At 40.9% G+C, this 15,210-nt stretch overlaps 1 protein-coding gene across 8 annotated transcripts in view; it reads right to left on the reverse strand.

Annotated features, from left to right (window-relative positions):
- The window catches only part of CCDC141 (coiled-coil domain containing 141), a 123,748-nt gene that overhangs the window by 27,747 nt on the left and 80,791 nt on the right, over window positions 1-15,210 (reverse strand). For 7 of the 8 annotated variants that reach the window (XM_066612340.1, XM_066612344.1, XM_066612338.1 and 4 more), the window contains 6 exons: window positions 14,967-15,146; window positions 13,808-13,957; window positions 6,402-6,542; window positions 4,949-5,143; window positions 1,339-1,522; window positions 695-807 (listed from right to left, as the gene is read on the reverse strand). In XM_066612340.1, coding sequence (XP_066468437.1) covers window positions 695-807; window positions 1,339-1,522; window positions 4,949-5,143; window positions 6,402-6,542; window positions 13,808-13,957; window positions 14,967-15,146 — 963 coding nt within the window. The remainder of the gene's footprint in view (window positions 1-694; window positions 808-1,338; window positions 1,523-4,948; window positions 5,144-6,401; window positions 6,543-13,807; window positions 13,958-14,966; window positions 15,147-15,210) is intronic. The other variant, XM_066612339.1, reaches the window with a different exon arrangement.

The raw sequence follows: 15,210 nt of genomic DNA on the forward strand, positions 1-15,210 counted from the left end.
AGGATTACAGTGCCACGGGCCCCAATGGGTATCCTTGAATCTGTGCCCTACACAGGAGTAGGGCCTGTGCCTGTGCCTGTACTAAGGAGTAAGGAAAGCGCCCTACAGGTAGACCACAGCTGCGATACAAGGACATCTGCAAGAGGGATCTGAAGGCCTTAGGAGTGGACCTCAACAAGTGGGAAACCCTGGCCTCTGAGCGGCCCGCTTGGAGGCAGGCTGTGCAGCATGGCCTTTCCCAGTTTGAAGAGACACTTGGCCAACAGTCTGAGGCAAAGAGGCAAAGAAGGAAGGCCCATAGCCAGGGAGACAGACCAGGGACAGACTGCACTTGCTCCCGGTGTGGAAGGGATTGTCACTCCCAGATTGGCCTTTCCAGCCACACTAGACGCTGTGCCAGAACCACCTTTCAGAGCGCGATACCATAGTCTTTCGAGACTGAAGGTTGCCAATACAGAATCTGTGCCTGCTATTTAGTGGGTGAAGAACCAAGGAGGCCTGTGTTGGGCTCCACAGCTCCAGGGGATTCGGTGGCAGTAAGACGCAGGGAAGGAGCACCGGGCAATAAGATTGTAAGATCGGAGTGGCCTGGCAGTATGCATATTCCTTCTAGGAATTACAGATAAAGCTCGAAATATTGGTCAGCAAATATTGACGTTTCTTTCCAATAGGTAAAAATAGAAAAAAAAATTACCCCAAGCTTGTCTTCCAATTCTGTTAAGGAACTACACAGTTCACTGACAGAACCAAGAACTTCCTTGTGTTTTGCTATAATTTTTTCGACATATTTCTTTCCTTCTTCAAAACCTGTAGTTACAAAAAATAATGCAGTGGTGACATAACTACAAAATTTGTAGTAGACCAAAGTGGAACAAATGCACAACCAATTTTTAGACCAAACGTTTACATTTGTTTTTCAATATCATCTGAGCCCTGTATGAAATGGTATAGTGAGTCTCTTACTGCCCGCCCTCCCGCCACATTATAGTGTGCAGCCATACCAATGGAGTGCAAGCTGCATGATATATTGAGACTGCAGAAAGGGAAGGGCTGAAGGGGGGGTTGAAGTGGCACTGCAAATGAACAGCAAAGCTGGGAGTTCTGGGCATGTGCGCCCAGAGCTCCACCCAGGGGGTGAGGCTGGAGCAGCCTTCACCCTGTGCCCCACATGCAATGGGACAAGGTAAGAAGCATGGTATGTCAGGCCAGCCACCACAATTACCCAGGTAAAGCATGTTACTTTGGTTTTTATTTCCTTATTTGTTTCAAAAGAAAGGAATCCTGGAATTCTTATTTCCCAAGAAGATGAGTAATATGTTCCAAATAATATGTCTTTACCATATAAGTCTTTGGCAAGGTTCATAATCTGCTGAATTCTTTCCTCCTGCTGAGGAACTATAGGCTCAATGAACTTGTTAAATTGCTTGTAGAGTATTTCTACCGCTTCTCTTGTTTTACACTCTGCTGAATATTTTCCAACTCTAATCACTGTAGCACTTGCTTCTTCACACCAGAACTGACACTGTATTCGCAAAAGAAAACATAAAAAGCTCAAGTATTAACATCTTTTTCAGTTGCATCGCCAGTGAACACTGTAGCTCAATCAAGCAGGTCAAAGCTTGTCTCATTCTTTTATTCCTATAGTGAATATCCAGAGTTTTGTGAATATCAGTGCGCACATGTGAAAGCTGACAATCACAAACATTGTGAATGCCCAGAAATAAGTATCTAATTCTCCACTTTTCAGACATACACAAATAGATGCTGATGATCACGTTTATGACATTCAGAAAAATGGTTTGGGATTGTCAAAATTCATATGGGAAAAACACTATAATATGAACAACTACATCTGTTAGAAGGGATTTGGGATATGCTGGCACCACAACATGATAAGAGGAATGTAATGAAACTTTAATAATGTTTTAGAGATATTAATTGTGAAATCAATTTCACTGCTACAATGAAGAGCCACTTCACTCAGATGATCCATATGCCATTAAATTGCTTTTCTAAACCATGGAACCTAAACCATATCTTCCATGCCTGGGTGACACACAGAGCTAGGGTTTAACTAATTGTGGCTTATGTAACTAGGAGTCTATTGCCAAAGTTCCATGCTGGAAGTGAGAAGGGAACAGGTGGTGGAGAGCAAGGGCTCAGGGCGGATTTTAGCTATGTTCCCAGTCCAACAAGCTGGGTTCTCTGAACTGGCCCTGTGTATGTGTCTGATGGTCTCTGTTGTGTGCATTGTGGTCTTCTCTGATCATGGACAAGAACAAGAAACAGAACCCTATGGAGCTCTGTGTATGATGGACCATGGCCTGTAACTAAAATGCCTCAGTGGCAAAGAAGTTGTGATGTACAGAGACAATATTACATAGTTTCTGGCACTGCTGGTGCAAGAAAACCCTCATCTCATTGCTTTGGTACTGGAAGCTGGTTCAGCTTACTACATTCATGCTGCTCCTTTCAGGATTGGATCCAAATGTCATGACAAATATTTTCCAATGCAATCAGAGAAGCTGAGGAGAGTTAGGCCTCAGGTATCCTACCATGCCAGAGCAAACCTGAGCTTTTTATTCTACCAGCGATTTGTGCTGATGAGATATAGAGTTGCTTTTTTCATTTAGCAGCAAGTGGGTGAGAGCTCTCCAGCATTACCCACTTGCCTTATAAAATATGGTGCTTTACCTCACAATAGCTTCAATCAGATATGGGACTGGTCTATCCATCAAACATAAGCACATCCACAGGTAGAAGTCAAAGAAAGCTAAAGCAAACCTTTTCCTGGTGGAAAGGAATATTTGAAGACAATAACAGTTACTATTGTTATTAAAAATATTTATCAGATATTTATTTTAATCAGTACTGAAATATGTGTCATTGTTCTTTGAAGAATGAGAAAATTCCCCAACTAAGAGATAGCATTTGGATCTGTTATGAAAGAAAGGTATCAGCCACATTATTAGATTACAAAGGGAACTGAAATTCCTTGAGTGCTAAAAATTGAAATGTAATAAACATGCATGATCTCATTGAGAGCCAAGATGGTACTGAGGTTTGGGAGTTAGACCTGGAAGGTCCAAGTTCAAATCCTCACTCAGCCATGAATCTTCCTGGGTGACCTTGGATCTCTGTCTCTCTCAGCTTTACCTACCTCAAAGGGTTGTCATGAAGACAAAAGGAGGGGAGGAACCGTGTACACCACCCTGAGTTCCTTGTAACAAAGGTGGTATAAAAATGTGAAAAATAAATTGTGGTAGTGTATCTGGAGAATGTGAAAATAACAAAATGCTATAATGTAATTAGATTTTTTTAACCCACCAGCAATTAACTAGATATTCAGTTTTAGGGTATTCAGTTTAAGCACCTATCCCAGCATTTCTCAAACTGTGGGTTGGGACCCACTAGGTTGGTTGTGAGCCAATTTCAGGGGAAGTCACGTAGCACCTAGCTCAGCCACCATTGAAAATACAGAGCTGAAAATACAGGATATAGAGCTGTTGGGCAAGGCGGGCTCCCGGTGGGAGAGAGGTATAAAGCTTTACCCTGAATAGGTGGGAAGATGGGAAGCTGGAAGGGGGGGGCCGTGTGGTTGGAGAAAGAGCCAAGTCTGCATTTCTGAGCTGGAATGTTTGAATTCCAAATAACAACATTAGTGCATTGTATAATGGACCTTTGGCTAATTGCAACTTGGGTTTGAAGCCTAAATCGATGATGTCACTTCTGGCCATGACATCACTTCCAGGTTAATGACATCACTTCTGGTGGATCCTAACAGACTGTCATTCTAAAAAACGGATCCTGGTGCGAAAAATTTTGAGAACCACTGATCTATCCCATTCTTTGAATGTAGGAGTTAGGACAAGAAATTAGGGCTGTTCCAAATATTTACAAAATGCAGACATCATGACCATTTACCATGAGGTCACAAAAGCATCTCCTTCCCTATGAAACTGCTCACTCACTCAGATCACCAAATCTCAGTGCCTATGTACCTTCTGAGGCAAGTTTGGAAGTTACAAGGAGGAGGTCTTTGCTGCTATAGTGAGACACTTGCTCCCTGAGAAGACTTATCAAGCTATCCCCTTCAGATTTTTGAAGGGATGACAAAAAGTCTTGCATACCACAGGGCATCTGAAAGTGGTCAAGGGATACTGATGGGTGTTATGTAGTTGAGTTTGATACTACTAATTATCATTATGACTTTGCTGTTATTTTTATTATGAGTTTTTTTTACTGTAATCCCAATCTTATGGATTGGGTCTATGTGCCAAGGAGGTCTATGTACATAAGCAGATTCCCGCATAAGTAGCTAGGGTTCCATGCACTTACCCATGCTGAGTCTTGACACATGGGCATACAAGCTTGGATGCTGTATATCCAGGCTGCATTGTTTTGCAACAGGATGCACATGCAATTTTTTTCCCCCATCTGCATTCTGGTGCAATTGGAATGGTGCACTTCTTTTTCATGTTGAAATCTAAGATGTGAACAATGCTTTAGGACAGATGGAAAGAAATTATATATTTAGGGCCCAATTCTATCAAAATTCCAGCACTGATGCAACTGTGCCAATGGGGCATGAGCTGCATCCTGCAGTGGTGGGGGGGCAGTCATGGAGGCCTCCTCAAAGTAAGAGAATGTTTGTTCTCTTACCTCCGGCTGCATTGGTGCTGGAAAACTGGATAAAACTAAACTCCGGGCTCATTTCACAAAGCTTCTGTGTAACCATTTACATGTCTGAAATTATGGCTATTAGGCACACTAACCCATTTTTGCCCAGCCCCCAGGTGTACACATTTGGTCCCTGTTGCATATATGCAACATTGGACAGGAATGGCTTAACTGATTCTGGATTATGGAAATGAACATTATTCCATACCCCACAACTTGTTCTTTATCATAACTACAAAGTATATTTGAGATTTGCCTTATACAGCACCTCATCCATCATCTGCTGCAGATGTTCCATTAGATCTAAATTTTGTTTGTAGTCGTCCATAATCTTGCTAAATTCACTTCGCTTTTTCTCTAATTCATTGATTGATTCAGAGAGCATGACAGCTTTATCACTAGGCAGAGTTGATAAGGAATCAAAGATTTTCTTTTTTAGATTCTCTGTCTTCTTTCTCAGTACCTATTCAAAAGGACATAAGCATTTTTGAAAAAATTTGTTAATATGTGCAGCACAGGAACAAACCAATGTAAAATCACTAAAAGTAATTCAAAGTGGGAAAGAAGACATATTTCTATATTCTATGAAACCAGAAACTTTCTAATTACCCTCTGATGTTAATAATAATAATAATAATAATAATAATAATAATAATAATAATAATAATAATAATAATAATAATAATAATAATACAGGCATTTATATACTGCCTTTCTTGGTCGTCAGATTTTTCCTCAGACTTTAATTCAAGGCAGGCTGTTCTAAATCCCTAAGAAAGGTTCTATCTTTCAAGAACCCCACAACATTTCAGATGGATCTTCTATGGTCTGTTATCACTTTCTGGCCTCCAGATTCCTCCCACGCAGGCTAACAAGCAGCTCCTTCATCTCTCCAAGAGCAGGTGGAATAACTCGACTGGGCTTGTCAGCTGCTTCAAGGTCTTGCCATTCACGGTGCCGGTGGCCTCGAACTGGCAACCTTTGAATGTTATCTTCAGGTAAACGGAGGCTCAACCCTCTAGACCAGCCCTCCTGCCCTAAAGCTGAGACATTGCTGCTCTGTGTTATCTATTTATATTGGTGGAGCTTAGAGCCGCTTGGTGAATTTTTCCCTAGCATTTTAGGCTTTATTTAAAGCCAAGTTTCTGGTAATAAAAATAGTATTATAGGCTATCAATAATTATATAACATCTGGAAGAAAAGCAAATATGAAAGATTTAATCAGTTTTAAATATTTTTTTTAAAAATACAGTAGGCTTGCATCTTACATGCCCAAATTCAAGTATACATACTGCCCCTTCCAAAAAGGAAGGGACTGAGAAAAACAACAGTCCAAGCAACTCTGCCCACCATTCCACTTATTATGTTTATGTCCCGGAGCAAACCTGAAAGAGGAGAATGAAGCTGCCGATCCCTAAATGTTCAAATGTCTCGCACTGTGTTTTTAGTTCTTAAAGCAACAATATGTATTTGTTGGCATTGTGAAAAGAATTTTGACTATATGCAATTTTGGCTTTACATGCTGACCTTGGAACGTAACCCTCGCATATGATGCAGGCTTATTGTATTCCAATACAGTTACTGAACAAAAAAGACTATGTGACCATTGACATTCTGTTACATCAGGAAAAAAAAAATATCTGATGAATGATGCCAGTAACACCTGTGGACATTTGAGATAAATTTTATACATGCAGCTCTTCAACCGGTATAATTTTTACCTGCATTTTTTCAGAATATGCATCAACTTGCTGAATCTGAATTCTTAGAGTTTTCAAATTTCGTGCTTTTTCACTTTTCTTGCTATAGTTAAATTTCATGTTGTTGAATTTCTTTTTGAGGTCTTTAAATGATTCCCTGAGCTGAAAGGAAACCAGCACTTTTAAAGAGGAATGTTGATAATGATTTACAGTAAATTCATTAAGCACAAATGAACAGATAGATACTGGTTCTTAAGTACACTAAACATACATCCTAAAGCATCTGAGGACAGCTTCACATATGGCAATTTTCTGGCATGAAGATGATCTCCATGTAGATAAAGTAAGTGAACCATAACATGTTAAGTGCAGCGGAAGTATATTAATTTGCTGAAAGCGTAACTTGGGAAGCAAATCTGAAATATCTAAACAATATGTGGAGTCAATACGTCTTATCACCAAAAATACAGTGGGCCTCCATATTGGTGGATAGGGAACCCACGGCTGAACTCCACTGAAGATCTCCCAGACACGTACCGGTCGTGTCTGGGAGGCTTTCTGAGGCCTGCAGAGGCTGTGTACAGCTGCGTATGGCCTCTGCACGCCTCAGAATGCTGCCTGGAGGGTTTTAAAGTGAACTTCCGGTTTCCAGCAAAAACCAGAAGTTCACTTAAAAACCCACTGGGCAGCATTCTGAAGCCCGCAGGGGCCGTGTGAGGCCTCCGCAGGCCTCAGAAGGGCTCCAGATGCGACTTGAATTCCTGTTCTGTTTGGAGCCTCTGGGTGGCCCAAATCTGCAGATGTCCAACATCTGCAGATTTCTGTATTTGCAGGTAACAAGGGATGAGCTGTACATATTTGCCAAAACTTGCAACAATATGAATGTGTACTTTCTCATGATGTTGTTAGATGTAGAAGTGTTGCAAATCTTTCTCCATTGTAAAAACACAATACAAAACACAATTCTAAATCATTGTTCCTTGGATTCTCCTCCAATTGCAGTCAAGGCTGCAGATAATATAAATTTCTGGAATATACATCTCCCAGGTCACCCGTATTTCTACTTGCTGGGAGGACTTAAAAAGGAAAGGCCCAATAATCACGTATCGCTTTCTTTTTGGCCTTGCCATTTGAGCTGTAGCTTCTGAACTTCAACAAGACAGATGACGTTTGTCATCTAGCAACTAATGAGATTCAATTCTAGGTCATTTGATAGCCCTCTAAGCTTTCATAAAGCTGTATTTTGAAAGGTATGAAATGAGTTGCCTCCTGAATTTCCCTAGCAAATTAGGATTGTATTGCAAAACCATGTAGATAAATACTATCTCAACAGATATTACAGAACAGAATTACAACAGAATTACAACATTATTCTTGCTTGGTTTATTGGGAGCACACAAATCTATTGTTTCTCAGAACTTCTATGTGCTTTGTCCAAACAGACAATAATACCTTTCTCTCTAGCATAACAGGTAATATTTGCATTTTCATTCATGTGAAACAACATGTATATACTTGATCTTTTCTATACTTAATGCAAGTCTTGGTTTGACTGGATTAACAAGCTCTGGAGCAGGAATCACAAGTAGAAGATCCCTTCGGAGGTAGATATTTGTGCCCTGGTATACACAAGCTGAAAGTGACATCAGAAGATGGCTTCATTACAAAAACAATGAGGACAACTGGGATCTTCCCTGAGAGGTTACAGCTACTTGTAAGAAAAGGGTGCAGAAAGACTATGGACTGTTGGCAGAGATAAAGCACCAAAAGACACATTACATAAGAAAGTCCAGATTGGTAGCTTTCCATGAGGCTTGTACTCAAAGGTCAGGGATGTATTTAAGGAAAATATATCGCTGTTAGAGAAGATGAAAGTGGATCCTGTGGCTAGTCTGCCTGGTTTCATGTCTTCTCTTCAGAGACAGAGAGAAAGAGAGAGAGAGAGAACGAACAGGAAGGAAGATCTGCACTCTGAGTAACCAATGCATACTGCCATGCATTACCTGAGGATAGAAAAGAACACTTTGTCCTGCTACTAATGTCTACCTGGCCTTACTGCTCCCTGCTTATACAGGTCCAATTGCACTGCATTGCTGCATACTCCAACATTTGCATGGAACAAAAGGTTAGAAGAATTGGACATGTTACTGAAACATGGCAGAAGAGGAGAAGATTGAGAAGGAACCCACAGCAGCTCTGCCTTAAACTGAAGCAGAATCAGTCCAGAGAAGGACAAAGGATAGTTGCCAACCCACCTCCCTTCCATGGGAGGCCACAAGGAATTGTGGGAACGAGAGAGTGAAACAATAGCTGCCAGACCTTCCCTGACCCTTTTCTCACAACATAGGAGATTACCAACATTGGAAACCCCCACAAGGTATATTTCTAAGCCCATTTGTCATTGTACATCCTGGATGAAAGTGCTCTAGTGATCTTCCAGTGTTTTCCTGGACAGAAGATTTGGTTTGGACTTGGGAGACCAACCGTTAAATGGTGGCTTAGGGCCAAGTTAGATAAGACAGCTGACTGAAGATCTCCTGCTTCTCTTAAAAATAGCAAATGCTGCCATGAAGAGTGAGAGTGATTCCAAATCAGGACTGTGGTGCTGTGGGAGAGGAGGTTAACTCTTCCCACAAATTTTCCTCCTCAAGATGTAGCTTCGGTATGGGGCAATACCTCCTTGATTCCCTTACACTCAAAGATCTAACCCAAACAAAATTTTGCAGCACCTGTGGAATGTTAACTTAATTAGGCTTCTACATTAACTTTGGGGAATTGGACAACAAACCAACAAACCATATATTTCTTGATATGCATGTTGTTTTGAATTATTTGTGTATTTCATGGAAGTCAAATACAGGGCAGTGGAAATGGACGCTTTGGGCCCTTACTGTAACTAAAAGACATGCTAAAATATTGACAGGATAATTGCCCCCTCCCCACCATTACTCAATGAACTGAGGACCTCTTAACTTTATCAACATTTGAATGTATGGGTTACAGACAACAGCTAGGTATGGATACAATTTTGGATATTTGGAGGCCTTTTTTTAAAAGACATTTACATATAAATGCTCTTTAATACAAATATAATACTGTTATATTTGTGTGTTTCATTTGTTTTACACATTTTTTCCTCTTTTCTCACTTCTTTGTTCTGTGTTTTACTCACTAATAAAGGAGAAGGAATCGGAGCAATCGTCTCTCATCGCAGTCTATGTCAGAGTAGTTGTGAAGATAATATTAAGTAAAAATATTCTTTTAACAATATCTTAGGGTTGGTTGGATGGGGAAAAAAAGCTAAAGAAATCTTGACACACAAATCCACACTCATTTCAGCCCAGAATAAATGCATTTTAAAAGAAATGTATGTGTGTGATTCATTTGTTGATTATCTTCACAAAGATATGCATAATTCCTCCTACTCTAATAGATTCTTCTCTGTCTACATGAAGTCACTTTATCACAAATTGCAGTGGGCACAACTTTCTATCACAGGGCATCAGATCCACCAAGAAGCTAAATTATGAATGGTCAAAAATGCCTATTCAAAAAGCAAGCATTATGGGGTATAATTTGTATTGGAAAATGTGAATTACTGAAAGATATTTTGGATTAGAAATCCCTAGGCTGAGCAATAAACTGACAAGAGAGCTCCCTTTAAGAATTTATGACAATATAATATACCAGGCTTCGTTTTATAAGATTTTAAACCTCTTTCTTGGCAGAGAGGATGCATGAAACAGGATCTCCTTGTTTCAGGTTCATATGTCAAAGGATCTGCAGCTGCTGTCACTTTTCTCTTTTAGTCTTAGTGGAAAAACAGCTCAGATTAAAACCCATATACTGTCCTCTATATATTATGCCTACAGCTCCAATTGACTGTATTTTCCAGTCAAAGAAATTAAAAGTTCTACTGCATTTGATGTGGAGAATCACCGTGCAATAGGACAATGTATAGGGTAGGTCAGCATCACCCAATGTGGCCGTCTATTTTCTCACATATCTGCTGTTCTTGGTTGCTGCTGGTGCCTAGTTTTTATGGCCATGTTTTCTGGGGTAGTCATGTTAACAGCATTCAAAAATGGCTACTACATGTAAGCATCAACAAAAGAATCAAGGGCACTGGCAATACAGGAAAAAGAGGGGAAAGATGAGATACGGTAATGGGAACTGAGAGGAAGAGACTTGGATAGGCCTGATGTAGCACACAGTTTTCCTACTGAGACTTCTGCCTTATAAGCGCACTGATGCAACGCTCCACTCCAAAGTGTAGCAACTGATTTTAGTAGAACTTACTTCCCGTTCCAAGTAAGCAAGCTTTTGGGCTGCATGCTTAGTGATCTCTATAAGGATACCACTGGTGCCATTTTTTCAGCAAACTGCAAAAAATAAAATGCAAGCACTGGTGGCTGCAACAGGGCATGATGCACTGGATTCCTTGTGATTACATGATGATTCCATGGTATGGTAGTGCATGCCATAGTGACATCAAGATTAATTATTGTAACGTGCTCTACTTGGGCCCCTGAAGATGGTCCAGAAGCTACAGCTAGTGCAGAATGCGGTGGCTCGGGTAGTTGCTGGGGGTCGGTGGTTTGACTCCGTCACGCCACTACTCCGGCGGCTGCACTGGCTGCCCATTCTTTTCCGGGTTGAATTCAAGGTGCTGGTTATGACCTTTAAAGCCCTAAATGGCTTGGGACCAGCGTATCTGAGAGACCGCCTTCTTCCGTATAATCCGGTCCGTACTCTAAGGTCATCAGAAGGGGCCCTGTTGGTTGTGCCGTCATTGAGAGTGGTGAAGGGAATGGCGGCCAGAAACAGGGCCTTTTCGGTGGTGGCACCTGCACTATGGAATTCCCTCCCCTTTGAATTGAGAGCAGCTTCCTCATTATTAACGTTCCGGCGGGGCCCGAAGACTTTTTTATTCAGGAAAGCCTTCAAGGCATTATAAGGGCTGTTTTTATAAATTTATAAATTATGTCTTTTACTGCGTGCTTTCAATCTGCTGCTATGTATTTTATCTATGTATTTTATCTTGTTTTAATTGTTTTTAAGTGTTTTGTATTTTTAATGTTTATCTGTTGCCTTGTATTTTAACCTGATTGTCAGCCGCCTTGGGTGCCCTTCGAGAAGACAGACGGAATATAAATCAAATAAATAAATAAATAAATAAATAAATAAATGACAATTCTAATAAATTACATGGTTTAAAAAAAAAACCGGATAATTTCATTGTTTAGTTTTCCATTCATTTTACTGTGAAATCTCAATATTGCCATTGTGTAGCTGCTCTGAACTGTAGTGGGCCTGCCATAGGTAAGGAATGATAGGAAGGATTCTTGATGACAACTGCGGTGATTTATTGTGCAAGAAGGAGAAAACAACTAAGAGAGAGTGGATCACAGTTTTAATGATTTGGTTGTTAACGGGTTGAAAAAACAAATAAAAACCTTCCCACCCTCTATACTGCTTGCAGTATATAAGAAAGACTTTCAGGAAAACACTTCAGTGTGGCCTTCTCTCATCTATAAATAGGTTTCTTGAGGGCAGGCACTTAAAACAAGTCAGGGAACTGTGTTAGAACAACTTTTTCACTAGAGGTTAAGACTAGAGAGAAGAGAAACAATATTAGATTGTATCTGCAGTAAGGTTGCAGTGCCCCCTATAAGAAAATAAGAGCTGGAAGGTTAATAGGACAATCTGTTCTTAGAGAGAACTATGACTTCCACAAATACTTCCATGCTGCTGGTTTATTGTAAGCACTGAAATGAGGATCAACATTAGGGACAGTTTGTAAGTCTCCATGCACAACTCATTTTGGGGGGGGGGGACCTTATGGAGCCAATGAGGTGAAATTAACAAGATGTTGCAGTGGTCAGTTTTACAGTTTGATTGAATCCATCCAGCTATGCCACAGCAATCAGGAAAAGGGTAGTTAATTAATATAAAAGTGAAACAGAAGGTTGGTTGCATGACCAGCTGAGAATAAACTGACTGAGCAACAAAGGTTAAATTAAAAGGCACAGACACATACAGGTTGCTGGACCTACAAGGACCTCCCAGCAAAAAGAAGCAGCATGAACATCAAAATAAAAGATCAGGAGGTTCATGCAGACAAAATTAACATTACAAGAACAGTACTAGTTGAGAGAAAATTTAAACAAGATCCTTAATCATGCAGACATGTCTTTTGGTCTGAGTTCTAAGATGAACAACCTTCCGTGTATAACATAGAGAAGACAAGGTCTCTAATTGAATGCTTACAAAAAAAGAGGAATTCACATACTTAGAGCCCAATCCTATGTCTGTCTACTCAGAACTAAGTCCCATAAGAATCAGTGGACCTTACTCCCAGGAAAGTGTGGATAGGATTGCAGCCCTACCTATCTTTAAAGTATTGACTGAGTTCCTAATAAGTGTACCTCTAGTTCCGTAAACCCAAAAAGGACAGTTAGCTTATATTTCTTGAACAGTCATCTTCCATGGCAAACAGTTTATTGTTATTATTTTAACTGTGTGGGTTTTCAAAAGCAGTTAGTGATCTGGCATGGGGGCTGGCTATTCTGAAAGATTAAAAAAGGCCATGATCTCATTGGGCATGCTCAAGTCTTTGGACTTGCCTAAAGTAGCAGTTTGGGTTCCAATTACTATTTATATATCATAAAGTAGTAAGAAGCTGAAAACCTGCAGTATCTATACTTTAAACTACACACCAGGAAGCACAAGTCACATCTGTATCATACCAAAATGCTGTGAGTTTTATCTGAAATATGTATCTCTCTGTTACCAGTCTGAACCAAATTAAACTGAACATCAGAATGGGACTTGTTTCTGAGTAGATGGGCATAGGATCGTGCTGTTCAGACTGCAGATGGGTGTTGGTATATTTTTGAATGCTCTCCATATAAACATAAAAGTTCACGTGGCTATGGTTGGCACCCTTCAGTCTCAAAATACTATGGTATAAGCCAGGGTTGTCCAAAGTTTTTGGCAGGAGGGCCACATCAGCTCTCTGACACTATGTTGGGGGTAGAGTAGTCCCCGATTCACTAGTTTACAACATGTGGGCAGCTTTTTGTATGGAGAACATTAAGAAAAAGCAATCTTCATCTGTGGTATAGTCCAAAACTAAACCAGTATACAACTTATTCTGCCTAATGCGTAGATTGGTTGGTTCTAAGACAGACTACCTGTCTGTAACTATTTCTAATCTTTTTCTATTTACGAGAACATAAATGTGTTGGCAAAAACATTGATGGTTCAATTATAGGCACACACAGGCCATCTTTAATACTGCTTTGTGAGCCAAGGGCTGCTCGGAAGCGAAAATGAAAAGGCATTTATGAGCAAGCATTATTGAACAGCAAGAAGTCAAAGGACACAACAGCTTTCAATAATTTAATGTGTTCTTTTCACCAGACCTCATGTATCTTGTCCCTTGTGGTGCAGAAATGGAGGATGTGTGACAGCTCTTCCTCATACTTTTCAGCTTTGAAACCCCAGTTAACGCTGTCAGACTCAAGAGCATCCAGTTGCTGCTGTAGGTTCTTTACAGAAACATTAAAGGAATTCTAGAATGAGATGCAGAAATCAAACTGAAACAAGAATCATTTTGAGCTGCAAACGACACTGTGGTGCTATTTATTAATAAGGATTAAAAAAAAAAAAATATCAATATTTTTGAGTAAGTTTGTATCTGCTAGAAGGTATTCCACTTAGGGCTGGTTGACACATTACATTTGGGAACGTTTTTGAAGTTGTGGAATTTATTTCTTTATCTGCCTTTACAGGAACAGCGTGTGGAGCACAGATTCTGCTGCAGGGAGTTCTGAATACACCCACTAAACACACTGGGTTGTTTCCTGTAATGTACAGTAGATAGACTCCTGCACCAGCAGATCAGGAGCAGGTGAATCAGTAGGGTATATTCAGATAACTACCCTAGAACTGTCTCTTTCTGAATCAAGGTGATGGGCAGCCTAATCCTGAGCTGCCTGACACCCATGGCTGCAGTGGCACCAAAAATAGCTGCTGCTGCATCCAGTGCACTAATCGGGCAGCACTGGTGGCTCCTTGGGAGACAGGGACCCTCTGCCCCTCGTCCCCTTTCCCTGGGTAAGGTGAGTAGTCCCGCAATAGAGCTACTCGATTCTACAGCAACCCAAGGGTCGGCGTAAAATCATCAGCCTCCTTGTTGGGCCAGTGGCCCAACACAGCGGCTCAGGATCCAGTGGAAATTCACTCCACTGGTCCTGCCTTCCTCTTGCCCCGTTCCCTCTCCCCAGCATGCCTCCTCCCCACCCTCCCTCCATCTTCCCCTGCCCCGGAACGCCTCCTCCTCACCTCCCCCCATGCCCCCGCCTATCTCTCTGCTGCACACAACCTTGTTCTATCGCAGTAGCCACCACCCAGCATACCCCCATGATATGAACGAATAAGTAACCATAAATAATCAAGTTAAGAGTCTGGCATTCTTGCAAACTGATGGTGAGTATCTCAGCCTGGGAGTAATGGGAAAAGGCAATTCCTATATTCTCCTGACTGTGTTCCATTCTTGGGCCTGCCCTTACATTAACTTACTGGATGTTGCACTGTTGCAATTATCTCCATTCCAAGTGTAAGTGCCAATTTGTACAGATGCCTGATACGTGCATGCTTCTCTTGAGCATTGTTCAGGTGAATCTTAGCATGGGGTGTGTCACTGGGCACATCTTGCATCTCGGGGATGTCTAGTCCTCCAGATTTTATGAGACCTTCAAGCTGGGAAAGGGACATATCAAAAATTAAAGACCACTCTTCCATGCCTCCACTTTACATTCACAAA

This window comes from Tiliqua scincoides, chromosome 1 (assembly GCF_035046505.1).
Source record: "Tiliqua scincoides isolate rTilSci1 chromosome 1, rTilSci1.hap2, whole genome shotgun sequence".
NCBI classification, from domain to species: Eukaryota; Metazoa; Chordata; class Lepidosauria; order Squamata; family Scincidae; genus Tiliqua; species Tiliqua scincoides.